General features: G+C 43.0%; 1 protein-coding gene across 1 annotated transcript in view; it reads right to left on the reverse strand.

The window, feature by feature from the left end:
- LOC121528278 (cGMP-dependent protein kinase 1-like) overlaps positions 1-18,009 on the reverse strand; it is a 138,429-nt gene that overhangs the window by 26,404 nt on the left and 94,016 nt on the right. The window contains exon 10 of the mRNA XM_041815637.1: positions 7,380-7,476. Coding sequence (XP_041671571.1) covers positions 7,380-7,476 — 97 coding nt within the window. The remainder of the gene's footprint in view (positions 1-7,379; positions 7,477-18,009) is intronic.

An 18,009-nucleotide genomic window follows, 5' to 3' on the forward strand; every position in this document is an offset into this window, starting at 1 on the left:
TGTAGCTTTAAAAGATGACAACATCAGAGGCAGAGGTCAGAATGTTGGTGAAGCTTTAAAAGATGAGAACATCAGAGGTTGTAATGTTGCTGTGGCTTTAAAAGATGACAACATTAGAGGCAGAGGTCAGAATGTTGGTGAAGCTTTAAAATATGACAACATCAGAGGCAGAGGTCGGAATGTTGGTGAAGCTTTAAAACATGACAACATCAGAGGAAGAGGTCGGAATGTTGGTGAAGCTTTAAAAGATGACAACATCAGAGGTCGGAATGTTGGTGAAGCTTTAAAAGATGACAACATTAGAGGCAGAGGTCGGAATGTTGGTGAAGCTTTAAAAGATGACAACATCAGAGGCAGAGTTCAGAATGTTGGTGAAGCTTTAAAAGATGACAACATCAGAAGCAGAGGTTGGAATGTTGGTGAAGCTTTAAATGATGACAACATCAAAGGCAGAGGTCGGAATGTTGGTGAAGCTTTAAAAGATGACAACATCAGAGGCAGAGGCCGGAATGTTGGTGAAGCTTTTAAAGATGACAACATCAGAGGCAGGGGTCGGAATGTTGGTGAAGCTTTAAAAGATGACAACATCAGAGGCAGAGGTCGGAATGTTGGTGAAGCTTTAAAAGATGACAACATCAGAGGCAGAGGTCAGAATGTTGGTGAAGCTTTAAAAGATGACAACATTAGAGGCAGAGGTCAGAATGTTGGTGTAGCTTTAAAAGATGACAACATCAGAGGCAGAGGTCAGAATGTTGGTGAAGCTTTAAAAGATGACAACATCAGAGGCAGAGGTCGGAATGTTGGTGAAGCTTTAAAAGATGACAACATCAGAGGCAGAGGTCGGAATGTTGGTGAAGCTTTAAAAGATGACAACATCAGAGGCAGAGGTCGAAATGTTGGTGTAGCTTTAAAAGATGACAACATCAGAGGCAGAGGTCGGAATGTTGGTGAAGCTTTAAAAGATGACAACATTAGAGGCAGAGGTCGGAATGTTGGTGAAGCTTTAAAAGATGACAACATCAGAGGCAGAGGTCGGAATGTTGGTGAAGCTTTAAAAGATGACAACATCAGAGGTCGGAATGTCGCTGTAGCTTTAAAAGATGACAACATCAGAGGCAGAGATCAGAATGTTGGTGAAGCTTTAAAAGATGAGAACATCAGAGGTTGTAATGTTGCTGTGAAGCTTTAAAAGATGACAACATTAGAGGCAGAGGTCAGAATGTTGGTGAAGCTTTAAAATATGACAACATCAGAGGCAGAGGTCGGAATGTTGGTGAAGCTTTAAAACATGACAACATCAGAGGAAGAGGTCGGAATGTTGGTGAAGCTTTAAAAGATGACAACATCAGACGCAGAGGTCGGAATGTTGGTGAAGCTTTAAAAGATGACAACATTAGAGGCAGAGGTCGGAATGTTGGTGAAGCTTTAAAAGATGACAACATCAGAGGCAGAGTTCAGAATGTTGGTGAAGCTTTAAAAGATGACAACATCAGAAGCAGAGGTTGGAATGTTGGTGAAGCTTTAAATGATGACAACATCAAAGGCAGAGGTCGGAATGTTGGTGAAGCTTTAAAAGATGACAACAGAAGAGGCAGAGGTCGGAATGTTGGTGAAGCTTTAAAGATGACAACATTAAAGGCAGAGGTCGGAATGTTGGTGTAGCTTTAAAAGATGATAACATTAGAGGCAGAGGTTGGAATGTTGGTGAAGCTTTTAAACATGACAACATCAGAGGCAGAGGTTGGAATGTTGGTGAAGCTTTAAAAGATGACAACATCAATGGCAGAGGTTGGAATGTTGGTGAAGCTTTTAAAGATGACAACATCAAAGGCAGAGGTCAGAATGTTGGTGAAGCTTTGAAAGATGACAACATCAGAGGCAGAGGCCGGAATGTTGGTGAAGCTTTTAAAGATGACAACATTAAAGGCAGAGGTCGGAATGTTGCTGTAGCTTTAAAAGATGACAACATTAGAGGCAGAGGTCGGAATGTTGGTGAAGCATTAAAAGATAACAACATCAGAGGAAGAAGTCGGAATGTTGGTGAAGCTTTAAAAGATGACAACATCAGAGGAAGAGGTCGGAATGTTGGTGAAGCTTTAAAAGATGACAACATCAGAGGCAGAGGTTGGAATGTTGGTGAAGCTTTAAAAGATGACAACATCAGAGGCAGAGGCTGGAATGTTGGTGAAGCTTTAAAGATGACAACATCAGAGGCAGAGGTCGGAATGTTGGTGAAGCTTTAAGGGATGACAACATCAGAGGCAGAGGCCGGAATGTTGGTGAAGGTTTTAAAGATGACAACATCAAAGGCAGAGGTCAGAATGTTGGTGAAGCTTTAAAAGATGACAACATCAGAGGCAGAGGTCGAAATGTTGGTGTAGCTTTAAAAGATGACAACATCAGAGGCAGAGGTCGGAATGTTGGTGAAGCTTTAAAAGATGACAACATTAGAGGCAGAGGTCGGAATGTTGGTGAAGCTTTAAAAGATGACAACATCAGAGGCAGAGGTCGGAATGTTGGTGAAGCTTTAAAAGATGACAACATCAGAGGTCGGAATGTCGCTGTAGCTTTAAAAGATGACAACATCAGAGGCAGAGGTCAGAATGTTGGTGAAGCTTTAAAAGATGAGAACATCAGAGGTTGTAATGTTGCTGTGGCTTTAAAAGATGACAACATTAGAGGCAGAGGTCAGAATGTTGGTGAAGCTTTAAAAGATGACAACATCAGAGGCAGAGGTCGGAATGTTGGTGAAGCTTTAAAACATGACAACATCAGAGGAAGAGGTCGGAATGTTGGTGAAGCTTTAAAAGATGACAACATCAGACGCAGAGGTCGGAATGTTGGTGAAGCTTTAAAAGATGACAACATTAGAGGCAGAGGTCGGAATGTTGGTGAAGCTTTAAAAGATGACAACATCAGAGGCAGAGTTCAGAATGTTGGTGAAGCTTTAAAAGATGACAACATCAGACGCAGAGGTTGGAATGTTGGTGAAGCTTTAAATGATGACAACATCAGAGGCAGAGGTCGGAATGTTGGTGAAGCTTTAAAAGATGACAACATCAGAGGCAGAGGCCGGAATGTTGGTGAAGCTTTTAAAGATGACAACATCAGAGGCAGGGGTCGGAATGTTGGTGAAGCTTTAAAAGATGACAACATCAGAGGCAGAGGTCGGAATGTTGGTGAAGCTTTAAAAGATGACAACATCAGAGGCAGAGGTCAGAATGTTGGTGAAGCTTTAAAAGATGACAACATTAGAGGCAGAGGTCAGAATGTTGGTGTAGCTTTAAAAGATGACAACATCAGAGGCAGAGGTCAGAATGTTGGTGAAGCTTTAAAAGATGACAACATCAGAGGCAGAGGTCGGAATGTTGGTGAAGCTTTAAAAGATGACAACATCAGAGGCAGAGGTCGGAATGTTGGTGAAGCTTTAAAACATGACAACATTAAAGGCAGAGGTCGAAATGTTGGTGTAGCTTTAAAAGATGACAACATCAGAGGCAGAGGTCGGAATGTTGGTGAAGCTTTAAAAGATGACAACATTAGAGGCAGAGGTCGGAATGTTGGTGAAGCTTTAAAAGATGACAACATCAGAGGCAGAGGTCGGAATGTTGGTGAAGCTTTAAAAGATGACAACATCAGAGGTCGGAATGTCGCTGTAGCTTTAAAAGATGACAACATCAGAGGCAGAGATCAGAATGTTGGTGAAGCTTTAAAAGATGAGAACATCAGAGGTTGTAATGTTGCTGTGGCTTTAAAAGATGACAACATTAGAGGCAGAGGTCAGAATGTTGGTGAAGCTTTAAAATATGACAACATCAGAGGCAGAGGTCGGAATGTTGGTGAAGCTTTAAAACATGACAACATCAGAGGAAGAGGTCGGAATGTTGGTGAAGCTTTAAAAGATGACAACATCAGACGCAGAGGTCGGAATGTTGGTGAAGCTTTAAAAGATGACAACATTAGAGGCAGAGGTCGGAATGTTGGTGAAGCTTTAAAAGATGACAACATCAGAGGCAGAGTTCAGAATGTTGGTGAAGCTTTAAAAGATGACAACATCAGAAGCAGAGGTTGGAATGTTGGTGAAGCTTTAAATGATGACAACATCAAAGGCAGAGGTCGGAATGTTGGTGAAGCTTTAAAAGATGACAACATCAGAGGCAGAGGCCGGAATGTTGGTGAAGCTTTTAAAGATGACAACATTAAAGGCAGAGGTCGGAATGTTGCTGTAGCTTTAAAAGATGATAACATTAGAGGCAGAGGTTGGAATGTTGGTGAAGCTTTTAAACATGACAACATCAGAGGCAGAGGTTGGAATGTTGGTGAAGCTTTAAAAGATGACAACATCAATGGCAGAGGTTGGAATGTTGGTGAAGCTTTTAAAGATGACAACATCAAAGGCAGAGGTCAGAATGTTGGTGAAGCTTTGAAAGATGACAACATCAGAGGCAGAGGCCGGAATGTTGGTGAAGCTTTTAAAGATGACAACATTAAAGGCAGAGGTCGGAATGTTGCTGTAGCTTTAAAAGATGACAACATTAGAGGCAGAGGTCGGAATGTTGGTGAAGCATTAAAAGATAACAACATCAGAGGAAGAAGTCGGAATGTTGGTGAAGCTTTAAAAGATGACAACATCAGAGGAAGAGGTCGGAATGTTGGTGAAGCTTTAAAAGATGACAACATCAGAGGCAGAGGTTGGAATGTTGGTGAAGCTTTAAAAGATGACAACATCAGAGGCAGAGGCTGGAATGTTGGTGAAGCTTTAAAGATGACAACATCAGAGGCAGAGGTCGGAATGTTGGTGAAGCTTTAAGGGATGACAACATCAGAGGCAGAGGCCGGAATGTTGGTGAAGGTTTTAAAGATGACAACATCAAAGGCAGAGGTCAGAATGTTGGTGAAGCTTTAAAAGATGACAACATCAGAGGCAGAGGCCGGAATGTTGGTGAAGCTTTTAAAGATGACAACATTAAAGGCAGAGTTCAGAATGTTGGTGAAGCTTTAAAAGATGACAACATCAGAGGAAGAGGTCGGAATGTTGGTGAAGCATTAAAGGATGACAACATCAGAGGCAGAGGTCGGAATGTTGGTGAAGCATTAAAGGATGACAACATCAGAGGCAGAGGTCGGAATGTTGGTGAAGCATTAAAAGATGACAACATCAGAGATCGGAATGTTGGTGTAGCTTTAAAAGATGACAACATCAGAGGCAGAGGTCGGAATGTTGGTGAAGCTTTAAAACATGACAACTTTAGAGGCAGAGGTCGGAATGTTGGTGAAGCTTTAAAAGATGACAACAACAGAGGCAGAGGTCGGAATGTTGGTGAAGCTTTAAAACATGACAACATCAGAGGCAGAGGTCGGAATGTTGCTGTAGCTTTAAAAGATGACAACATTAGAGGCAGAGGTTGGAATGTTGGTGAAGCTTTACAAGAAGACAACATCAGAGGCAGAGGCCGGAATGTTGGTGAAGCTTTAAAAGATGACAACATCAGAGGCAGAGGTCGGAATGTTGGTGAATCATTAAAAAATGACAACATCAGAGGCAGAGGTCGGAATGTTGCTGTAGCTTTAAAAGATGACAACATCAGAGGCAGAGGTCGGAATGTTGGTGAAGCTTTAAAACATGACAACTTTAGAGGCAGAGGTCGGAATGTTGGTGAAGCTTTAAAAGATGACAACAACAGAGGCAGAGGTCGGAATGTTGGTGAAGCTTTAAAACATGACAACATCAGAGGCAGAGGTCGGAATGTTGCTGTAGCTTTAAAAGATGACAACATTAGAGGCAGAGGTTGGAATGTTGGTGAAGCTTTACAAGATGACAACATCAGAGGCAGAGTTCAGAATGTTGGTGAAGCTTTTAAAGATGACAACATCAAAGGCAGAGTTCAGAATGTTGGTGAAGCTTTTAAAGATGACAACATCAAAGGCAGAGTTCAGAATGTTGGTGAAGCTTTTAAACATGACAACATCAGAGGCAGAGGTTGGAATGTTGGTGAAGCTTTACAAGATGACAACATCAGAGGCAGAGGTTGGAATGTTGGTGAAGCTTTAAAAGATGACAACATCAGAGGCAGAGGTCGGAATGTTGGTGAAGCATTAAAACATGACAACATCAGAGGCAGAGGTCGGAATGTTGCTGTAGCTTTAAAAGATGACAACATCAGAGGCAGAGGTCGGAATGTTGGTGAAGCTTTAAAACATGACAACTCTAGAGGCAGAGGTCGGAATGTTGGTGAAGCTTTAAAAGATGACAACATCAGAGGCAGAGGTTGGAATGTTGGTGAAGCTTTAAAAGATGACAACATCAGAGGCAGAGGTCAGAATGTTGGTGAAGCTTTAAAAGATGACAACATCAGAGGCAGAGGCCGGAATGTTGGTGAAGCTTTACAAGATGACAACATCAAAGGCAGAGTTCAGAATGTTGGTGAAGCTTTAAAAGATGACAACATCAGAGGCAGAGGCTGGAATGTTGGTGAAGCTTTTAAAGATGACAACATCAAAGGCAGAGTTCAGAATGTTGGTGAAGCTTTTAAAGATGACAACATCAAAGGCAGAGTTCAGAATGTTGGTGAAGCTTTTAAACATGACAACATCAGAGGCAGAGGTCGGAATGTTGCTGTAGCTTTAAAAGATGACAACATCAGAGGCAGAGGTCGGAATGTTGGTGAAGCTTTAAAACATGACAACTCTAGAGGCAGAGGTCGGAATGTTGGTGAAGCTTTAAAAGATGACAACATCAGAGGCAGAGGTTGGAATGTTGGTGAAGCTTTAAAAGATGACAACATCAGAGGCAGAGGTCAGAATGTTGCTGTAGCTTTAAAAGATGACAACATTAGAGGCAGAGGTTGGAATGTTGGTGAAGCTTTTAAAGATGACAACATCAAAGGCAGAGTTCAGAATGTTGGTGAAGCTTTAAAAGATGACAACATCAGAGGCAGAGGCCGGAATGTTGGTGAAGCATTAAAAGATGACAACATCAGAGGAAGAGGTCGGAATGTTGGTGAAGCATTAAAAGATGACAACGTCAGAGGCAGAGGTTGGAATGTTGGTGAAGCATTAAAGGATGACAACTTTAGAGGCAGAGGTCGGAATGTTGGTGAAGCTTTAAAAGATGACAACATCAGAGGCAGAGGTTGGAATGTTGGTGAAGCATTAAAGGATGACAATATCAAAGGCAGGGATGGAATGTTGGTGAAGCTTTAAAGGTAATAAGAAGCTAGGATCTATGGTGCTACAGTAACATATCATGTCCTTTCCTAAGCTCAGACACTTCTTGTTGTACACACCACTACCCGACTGAGATGTTAGGGTCTAAAAATAGTCTAACGTTGGGGTTCTCACATTTTTAATCTGATATCGTGGGGTATAAATTATCGTACCAGCTCAACGCGTCCAAACCCTCCTACTCCCAGCGTGTCGATGATGTTGAAGTCGGTCAGCTTCAGACTGGAGAAGAAGGCGTTCTCTGCCTCGTACCTGGAACACAAACAGAGGTATGTTCACTAAACAGTTCTTTAATGTGGTCGTAAAGGAGCCACTGATATGGAGGCTGTCGTCCTCAGAGTGGACGGCTAAGTTCCAGATCATCCAGCGGCTACTTTATCATATTCCATTCCTGCTCTCTTGTCCTAATTTTCCACAACACCCACTGTCCTAGCTCCTAAAAACAGAGGCAGAAAAAGCCCCACAACAGCCTCAGCATCTATTCCAGTTATCTCATTCGGGGTTGTAGGGGGTTGGAGCTGATCCCAGCTGCTATTGGTGGAGAGGCCGGTCACTCCCTGGACTGGCTGCCAGCCAATCACAGCCCTATGTAGAGGCAAACAGGCAGGCATGCTCACAGCCACATCTACGGGCAATTTAGAGTCAGGAATGAAGTAAAGGAGCTTGTGTTTGGGCTCTGTGGAGAGGGAGGACATGCAGAGTCCAGGAGTCTGTGTTTCTAGGACTCATGAACCGAAGCTGCAGCAGAGCTGGTGCAGAGTCTTTCAGCAGGTCCGCCCTCTCTCACAGAGATGTTTTCATTCAGTTTAGAGCAGACGAACAGAGAAAACCCAGCCGTGCTTTTATCCTACCTGCAGCATTTGACCACATGAAAGAACGGGAACTTTTTTGAGGTCTGGATGGAGAAGGAGGTGATTGGGAAGATGGAGGAGGAGAGAGGAGCAGGGAGGCTGGTGATTCGCTCCCTCTGATGCCTTGCTGGGACAGGAAGCAACTCTCTCATGTCTGGGATCGGTTCAGTCCAGGAGGGGAGAGGGTTTGAATCTGGTCTTGTACTGTAGTACTGTAGGTTCTAGTTCTGCTGTCCTGAAGAGCTGGAAAAGTGACGAATGTCAATTTTATCTACAGACAGAAAGTACTCCAGTCCTCCTTTCACTTTGGAACGATCCCTTTTGGTCAAAAAGTCTGAAAAGTGCTAACAAAGTCCTGGACATGGAACCCAAACTGGTCTCAGAGCTCAGGAGAACGTTCGGCACAAAGTCCGTAAGAGAAACGTCTTAAAGGAAGAGTTCCAGTCCCAGTCTACATGGTGAGGACTAGGCCGATGGCGGTACGGGTCCAAGGTTCTGGTCTGGGGGGACCAGCTGTGCGGTGAGGTTGCCAGATCCTCCAGCTCCGTGTGTGGTAAAGGAAAGACCGGGTCAGGTGCTGATCTGAGCGGGACGCTGTCAGAATCCAGAACTGGACTGCATCTTCAAAATCAGAGAAAATCTCATCGTCTTTGTGGAATCAGGAGAATAAATCCAAAAATTAAAAGTATGCTGGTGTCTTACTTGGAAAACATCCAACTGAGCACGCTCAGACCGGAGCAGTGACTGAGGAGAGCCTCTAAAGTGTTCGTCCTTTCTGTCAAAACAGGGACCACGTCTGTGGTTGGTCCTTCAGGGGGGCAACACCAACCTGAGAGGGCGGCCCGCATGGCACGCCGCCGCCGCTGCTGCTGCTGGTATTTTTAGCACATGGAAACATGCTCAGAGGTTCACCCAGTAAACGCAGCCTGAGAGGACGGGGGACAGACCGTCCTGACCTCAAAAACCACGGGACACAGCAGAGACACATAAGGACTTATCGGGACCAGGAGCTCTACGGAGGCCCGCAAAGTCAACAGCAAAAACATTCATTTCAACGCATGAAACACAAAATAAAAATTCATGAAACACTTCAAATTTTAATTTAAAAAACCCAATTCTAAGAGGCCAAAAAACAAAATATTTACTGAAATAAATAAATGGGAACTGCAAAAACCTCATGAAACACAAAACATTTAGCAAAATAGAAAAATATTGTTGTAAAAAAAAACCTTTACATAGAAAAAGATCAAACAATTAAATACAACTCAAAAATATTTAATATCACATAAAAAAAACATTTCTAAAGTAAAACCTTTTCATTAAAATAAAAAAATTATGAATATTCTACAAAAGGCAAAAATGAACACAAAAACATTTCCTACCATGCAAAAGATTTAAAAAAAAAAAATACATGGAAGTGCAGGAACACAAGTACAAAACAATTTATTAAAAAAAGAAAAAAATCTCTCATAAAACATTTTTTAAATGCAAAACATGTTTGTGAAAACAACACCAAAATAATAACAATAATAATGAATGTTGTTGAAAGTTTCATGAAAAAAAATGTAATGAAATAAAAAAATAAAAAGTACATAAATAGGATTAGGGGGTAAATTTTAAAATCTTCCTGCCCAGAGACCACAGATGTAAATTAGCATGATAGCTAACTCTTTGTGTTGAATGGCCCCTGTCAAATAAACCATAAACTAAACTAAAACTCTGTCAGATACAAAAATATTCTTTGTGAAAAATTATTCAATTCAAAGAGATTTCAAGAATCACAAAAATATAACTTTAAAGGCTGATACCTTAAATAATCGCTGGTAAATTCTCACTTTTTTGGGACTGAGATGTTTTTTTGAACACCGTAGGCCGTTGGCCACCGTAGCTTCCTGCTGTCCTGAGAATGCGACCGTGTTTTATCTGCAGCTGTCTGTCATATGTCAACGTAAGAAGTCATGAATTTATGAACTCTGAATTTAAAAACGCCACAGCGGGGCCCTAAGAAGATCTGCAGTGTCATCGGAGAATCTGGTGTCTGGTGGAGGACCTCAGAGATAAAACGGCGTCCTGTTTGACCTCCAGGAGCTGGATTAGACCCACATAACGCCAACGGGCCAACATCCACATTAACTGAAACATACACCAGTCCTAAATGTCAGCCCCCATCCTTCAGACCCAGATCATCTGCAGCAGCTTCACTATGAGACCAGATTTCATTACAGACCTTTAAATACGAATCATTTTATTATAAATATTAAAGTTTAGGATCAGTTCAGCCTCAGCATGAAGAGAGAAGAGAAGCATGAGTGTTTATGAGAAATAAGTTCAAACCAACACATCAACATTAACAACACATTATCAACACATTATCAACACATTATCAACACATTAACAACACATTAACAACACATTATCAACACATTAACAACACATTATCAACACATTATCAACACATTATCAACACATTAACAACACATTATCAACACATTATCAACACATTATCAACACATTAACAACACATTATCAACACATTATCAACACATTAACAACACATTATCAACACATTAACAACACATTATCAACACATTATCAACACATTATCAACACATTAACAACACATTATCAACACATTAACAACACATTATCAACACATTATCAACACATTATCAACACATTAACAACACATTATCAACACATTATCAACACATTCCTAAACATGAGGACCAACAACGAAGTCTGCAGTAAACCAGACTGGACCCTGATAGACCAGAGAATGGACCCTGATAGACCAGAGACTGGACCCTGATAGACCAGAGACTGGACCCTGATAGACCAGAGACTGGACCCTGATAGACCAGAGAATGGACCCTGATAGACCAGAGAATGGACCCTGATAAACCCAGAGACTGGACCCTGATAGACCAGAGAATGGATCCTGATAAACCAGAGACTGGACCCTGATAAACCCAGAGACTGGACCCTGATAAACCAGAGGCTGGACCCTGATAGACCAGGGACTGGACCCTGATAAACCCAGAGACTGGACCCTGATAGACCAGAGAATGGACCCTGATAGACCAGAGAATGGACCCTGATAAACCCAGAGACTGGACCCTGATAGACCAGAGAATGGACCCTGATAAACCAGAGACTGGACCCTGATAGACCAGAGAATGGACCCTGATAAACCAGAGACTGGACCCTGATAAACCCAGAGACTGGACCCTGATAAACCCAGAGACTGGACCCTGATAAACCCAGAGAATGGACCCTGATAGACCAGAGACTGGACCCTGATAGACCAGAGAATGGACCCTGATAGACCAGAGACTGGACCCTGATAGACCAGAGACTGGACCCTGATAGACCAGAGACTGGACCCTGATAGACCAGAGAATGGACCCTGATAGACCAGAGAATGGACCCTGATAGACCCAGAGAATGGACCCTGATAGACCAGAGAATGGACCCTGATAGACCAGAGACTGGACCCTGATAGACCAGAGACTGGACCCTGATACCTGGGGACAGAACAGCTGATTCATATGTTGTTCTGGATTAGAGCTCTACCATTAGAGATGACTTCACTCAGTCACATGACCAACAGCCATCTGATACAGGAAGTGTGGGTGAAAATGCCTCCATGTCTATCTGTAGACAGAGCTCTGCTCATCACACGTGACTTTGACCTGAATTTAACCAGACAACTCCTTTAACGTTAGCCTACCACAGCACCGTAAGCATAGCGCCTAGCTCCACCCACTTTTACAAAGCTGCCAACTATAATCTACTATTTGGTAACAAGGGAGGGAAAAAGCCCCCAACATCCCTGGCTTCACCAACCAAAACATTCCTTCCTTGCCTTTCTCATGCAGCCCAGTCCTCCAGCTTCCATTGTTTGTCTTCTAAAAGCACATTTCTGACCATGAGGGAGAAAAGCTGTTAAAGAGGCAGCGCTAGCCTGTTAGCTTTGGCTAATTATCCTCCACTCATTCTCATCAGCATGTAGAGATACAAACCTCAGTCAGAGAGGATGTCTGGGCTGTTATTAGACTGACAGAGGGACGCTGAGTTCTGATTGGTCAGCTGATGGAGAGTATGGACTAAAGGGACGTCACCTGGTACCTGGATGACCAAAACACCCGGTGAGAGGTGGTCTGATCCGAGGGAAACTCTGTGGTGTTCTGGATGCTTCCACAGCTGCCTATACAGCTCCTGTCTAACTCTGAAGCTCCTGTCTAACTCTGAAGCTCCTGTCTAACTCTGAAGCTCCTGTCTAACTCTGCAGCTCCTGTTTACCTCTACAGCTCCTGTTTAACTCTACAGCTCCTGTCTAACTCTACAGCTCCTGTCTAACTCTGAAGCTCCTGTCTAACTCTGCAGCTCCTGTTTAACTCTACAGCTCCTGTCTAACTCTACAGCTCCTGTCTAACTCTGAAGCTCCTGTCTAACTCTGCAGCTCCTGTTTAACTCTACAGCTCCTGTCTAACTCTACAGCTCCTGTTTAACTCTACAGCTCCTGTCTAACTCTACAGCTCCTGTTTAACTCTACAGCTCCTGTCTAACTCTGAAGCTCCTGTCTAACTCTACAGCTCCTGTCTAACTCTACAGCTCCTGTCTAACTCTACAGCTCCTGTCTAACTCTACAGCTCCTGTTTAACTCTACAGCTCCTGTCTAACTCTGAAGCTCCTGTCTAACTCTACAGCTCCTGTCTAACTCTGAAGCTCCTGTCTAACTCTACAGCTCCTGTCTAACTCTGAAGCTCCTGTTTAACTCTGCAGCTCCTGTTAAACTCTACAGCTCCTGTCTAACTCTACAGCTCCTGTTCACCTCTACAGCTCCTGTCTAACTCTACAGCTCCTGTCTAACTCTACAGCTCCTGTCTAACTCTACAGCTCCTGTTTAACTCTACAGCTCCTGTTTAACTCTACAGCTCCTGTCTACCTCTACAGCTCCTGTTTAAATCTACAGCTCCTGTTTAACTCTACAGCACCTGTTTAACTCTACAGCTCCTGTCTAACTCTACAGCATCTGTTTAACTCTACAGCTCCTGTCTAACTCTACAGCTCCTGTCTAACTCTACAGCTCCTGTCTAACTCTACAGCTCCTGTTTAACTCTACAGCTCCTGTCTAACTCTACAGCTCCTGTTTAAATCTACAGCTCCTGTTTAACTCTACAGCTCCTGTCTACCTCTACAGCTCCTGTTTAAATCTACAGCTCCTGTTTAACTCTACAGCTCCTGTCTAACTCTACAGCTCCTGTCTAACTCTGAAGCTACTGTTTAACTCTGCAGCTCCTGTTAAACTCTACAGCTCCTGTCTACCTCTACAGCTCCTGTTTAAATCTACAGCTCCTGTCTAACTCTACAGCTCCTGTTTAACTCTACAGCTCCTGTCTAACTCTACAGCTCCTGTTCACCTCTACAGCTCCTGTCTAACTCTACAGCTCCTGTTTAACTCTACAGCTCCTGTCTAACTCTACAGCTCCTGTCTAACTCTACAGCTCCTGTTTAACTCTACAGCATCTGTTTAACTCTACAGCTCCTGTCTAACTCTACAGCTCCTGTCTAACTCTACAGCTCCTGTTTAACTCTACAGCTCCTGTCTAACTCTACAGCACCTGTTTAACTCTACAGCTCCTGTCTAACTCTACAGCTCCTGTCTAACTCTGAAGCTCCTGTCTAACTCTACAGCTCCTGTTTGACTCTACAGCTCCTGTCTAACTCTACAGCTCCTGTCTAACTCTACAGCTCCTGTTTAACTCTACAGCTCCTGTTTGACTCTACAGCTCCTGTCTAACTCTGAAGCTCCTGTCTTACTCTACAGCTCCTGTTTGACTCTACAGCTCCTGTCTAACTCTACAACTCCTGTCTAACTCTACAGCTCCTGTTTAACTCTACAGCTCCTGTTTAACTCTACAGCTCCTGTATAACACTACAGCTCCTGTCTAACTCTGAAGCTCCTGTTTAACTCTGCAGCTCCTGTTAAACTCTACAGCTCCTGTCTAACTCTACAGCTCCTGTCTAACTCTACAGCTCCTGTCTAACTCTGAAGCTCCTGTCTAACTCTACAGCTCCTGTTCACCTCTACAGCTCCTGTCTAACTCTACAGTTCCTGTTTAACTCTACAGCTCCTGTCTAACTCCACAGCTCCTGTTCACTTCTACAGCTCCTGTTTAACTCTACAGCTCCTGTCTAACTCTACAGCTCCTGTCTAACTCTACAGCTCCTGTTCACCTCTACAGCTCCTGTCTAACTCTACAGCTCCTGTTTAACTCTACAGCTCCTGTCTAACTCTACAGCTCCTGTTCACTTCTACAGCTCCTGTTTAACTCTACAGCTCCTGTCTAACTCTACAGCTCCTGTTTAACTCTACAGCTCCTGTCTAACTCTACAGCTCCTGTTTAACTCTGCAGCTCCTGTTTAAATCTACAGCACCTGTTTAACTCTACAGCTCCTGTTTAACTCTACAGCCCCTGTCTAACTCTGAAGCTCCTGTCTAACTCTACAGCTCCTGTTCACCTCTACAGCTCCTGTCTAACTCTACAGCTCCTGTTTAACTCTACAGCTCCTGTTCACCTCTACAGCTCCTGTTCACCTCTACAGCTCCTGTCTAACTCTACAGCTCCTGTTTAACTCTACAGCTCCTGTCTAACTCTACAGCTCCTGTCTAACTCTACAGCTCCTGTTAAACTCTACAGCTCCTGTCTAACTCTACAGCTCCTGTCTAACTCTACAGCTCCTGTTTAACTCTACAGCTCCTGTCTACCTCTACAGCTCCTGTTTAAATCTACAGCTCCTGTTTAACTCTACAGCTCCTGTCTAACTCTACAGCTCCTGTCTAACTCTACAGCTCCTGTCTAACTCTACAGCTCCTGTCTAACTCTACAGCTCCTGTTTAACTCTACAGCTTCTGTTCACGTCTGCAGCCTCAGTCGTGTTTATGACCGTGTGCCAGCTGCTGTAACTTCAGATCTGCTCATATTCTCTCTAAACAAATCTCTACCTGGCTCTGGATTCTTCTCCTTAACAGTGTTTCACATCCTGGTTGATTGATGCAGCTGATGGTTGTGAAGGACAGGAACCAGCTGACGGGGCTCGGGGGGCTTTGTGTGGGCATCCTGCAGTGGTGTGGGTCCCTGAATGCAGCGTTGTATTCTTAGCTGCTCTTACATAAAGAGCAGAGAGGATCGTGTTTCTGCTGTCAACGTTCACACGGAGGAGAAACCACGTGGCTGTCATGTCAGAGGAAAAACACTGAAGGAGCTCACAGCTGCTAGGGTACCACATGAAGGAGTTACAAAATAACCACTGAGCTCAGATTAGATATGGCTACGGTGGCCCTGAGGGTCAAACACAAAACGTTAAATGCAGAAACAAATGAATCAGCTACATCCAAAGACATTCACGGAAGCATTCACATTTGTAATCAAACACTAAGACATTTATGACTCTTCAAGCTTTTCCATGATGTTTTTGCATTCCTGAAATGTTTTTGTATTTCAGTTATTTTCTGTTTCATGAAGTCTTTTTTCATCAAACTCAAACAGTTCAGTGAAACATGAAAAAACTTCATAAAACAGTAAAACATCCAATGAAATAGAAAAAATATTTTATGGAAAGATTCCTTCTTTCATGAAAAACAAACAAACAAACAAACATTAGAAAAGACAAAAAGATGACGAACCACCAGGGCGATGGCGTTCCAGACGTTTTCTTTAGTTTGTTGAACATTTGAGTGTTTCACTGGATTTTTGGTTAGATCAAACGTTCGTGTTATTTTATATCTGCATTTGATGAAATTTGTGTTTCAGTTAATTTTTTTGTATTAAAATTTTCTTGCATGTAGTAAATGTTTTTGCTTTTCCCTATTTATTGTGCTTCAGAGATTTTTTGCATTTCAATCAATCAATCAAACTTTATTTATATAGCAGCTTTCAAACAAATTCAATTGCAGTTCAAAGTGCTTTCCAGGGTTGTATGAAAGTGACAGACAACAAGGTAAAATGGTAAAAAGGTTTAGAGACTAATGCACACAAAAGAAGTTTACTAAAACAATTAAAAAGATGAACGATGAGAAAAGAGACAGGGAGAGAAGACAAATCAGAAAAGGGAAGAATTTATAATATAAGAAACAGAATTTGCATAAAAGCAGTAATAAAAAAAAACAATGATAAAGATTTAACATCCCAAATAATTCAAAGCCTATAAAACTGGAAAATAAAACACAGATGATCATAACTAGAGTTAAATAAAGCCTAAAAACCCTAAAATAAGATTTAAAATTTTCTATAAGAAATAGAATAATCTGTAGAGTCATAAAAATAATAAAGTACTACATAAAGGCCAGACTGAATAAATGTGTTTTCAGCTTGCATTTAAAAATCTCAATGGTCTCAGATCCTCTCAGCTCCTCTCAGATCCCCTCAGATCCTCTCAGATCCTCTCAGATCCTCTCAGATCCCCTCAGATCCTCTCTGATCCTCTCTGATCCCCTCAGATCCCCTCAGATCCTCTCAGATCCCCTCTGATCCTCTCAGATCCTCTCAGATCCCCTCAGATCCCCTCAGCTCCTCTCAGATCCTCTCAGCTCCTCTCAGATCCTCTCAGATCCCCTCAGATCCCCTCAGCTCCTCTCAGATCCTCTCAGCTCCTCTCAGATCCCCTCAGATCCTCTCTGATCCTCTCAGCTCCTCTCAGATCCTCTCAGCTCCTCTCAGATCCCCTCAGATCCTCTCTGATCCCCTCAGATCCTCTCAGATCCTCTCAGCTCCTCTCAGATCCCCTCAGATCCTCTCTGATCCCCTCAGATCCCCTCAGATCCTCTCAGATCCCCTCTGATCCTCTCAGATCCTCTCAGATCCCCTCAGATCCCCTCAGCTCCTCTCAGATCCTCTCAGCTCCTCTCAGATCCTCTCAGATCCCCTTAGCTCAGAATCACTGTACTTTTTAGTTCTGCTCTGTGAAACAGCCAAGAGAGAAGTACCAGAGGATCCACTCAGATTCATAAACTAAAACCATCTCTGATAGGTAGTCTGGGGCGAGGCCATGCAGAGCTTTATAAACTAATAAAAGAATTTTAAAATCAATGCAAAAACCAACAGGCAACCAATGCAAGGACTTTAAAATAGGAGTAACGTGTGTTCTCCTTCTGGTCTTGGTCAGGACCCTTGCTGGGGAGTTTCAGATGAGCTGGAGCTGATTTATTGTGTTTTCTGGTAGACCAGAGAGGAAAGCGTTACAGTAGTCTAGCCTGTTAGTGACAAACGAGTGCATTAGTCTCAGTTTGGCTCAGAGAGAGGAATGGTCTGACCTGGAAACTGTTTTTAAATGATAAAATGCTGTTTTTGTGACCCCCACACGAGCCGTAAAATTAAAATCACAATCAAAGATCACCCTGAGGTTTGGTGCTCCTTCACATGGGTTTAGTCCTATTGTGTGAAGTATAGGGGTCAGTTTTTCTCTGAGCCTTGGATCCAATAAATAAAAATTCTGTTTTGTCCTGGTTTAGCTGCAAAAAATTATGTGACATCCAGGCTTTTATATCTAAAATACAGTTAAAAAGAGAATCTATTTCTGTGGTGTCATCAGGAGACATGGCCACATAGAGTCATCAGGAGACACGACCACATAGAGAGTCATCAGGAGACACGACCACATAGAGCTGAGAGTCATCAGGAGACACGGCCACAGAGAGAGTCATCAGGAGACATGACCACATAGAGAGTCATCAGGAGACATGACCACATAGAGAGACATCAGGAGACACGACCACATAGAGAGTCATCAGGAGACATGACCACATAGAGAGTCATCAGGAGACATGACCACATAGAGCTGAGAGTCATCAGGAGACACGACCACAGAGAGAGTCATCAGGAGACACGGCCACAGAGAGAGTCATCAGGAGACACGGCCACAGAGAGAGTCA

Source organism: Cheilinus undulatus, linkage group 20 (genome assembly GCF_018320785.1).
Source record: "Cheilinus undulatus linkage group 20, ASM1832078v1, whole genome shotgun sequence".
Classification (NCBI taxonomy): domain Eukaryota; kingdom Metazoa; phylum Chordata; class Actinopteri; order Labriformes; family Labridae; genus Cheilinus; species Cheilinus undulatus.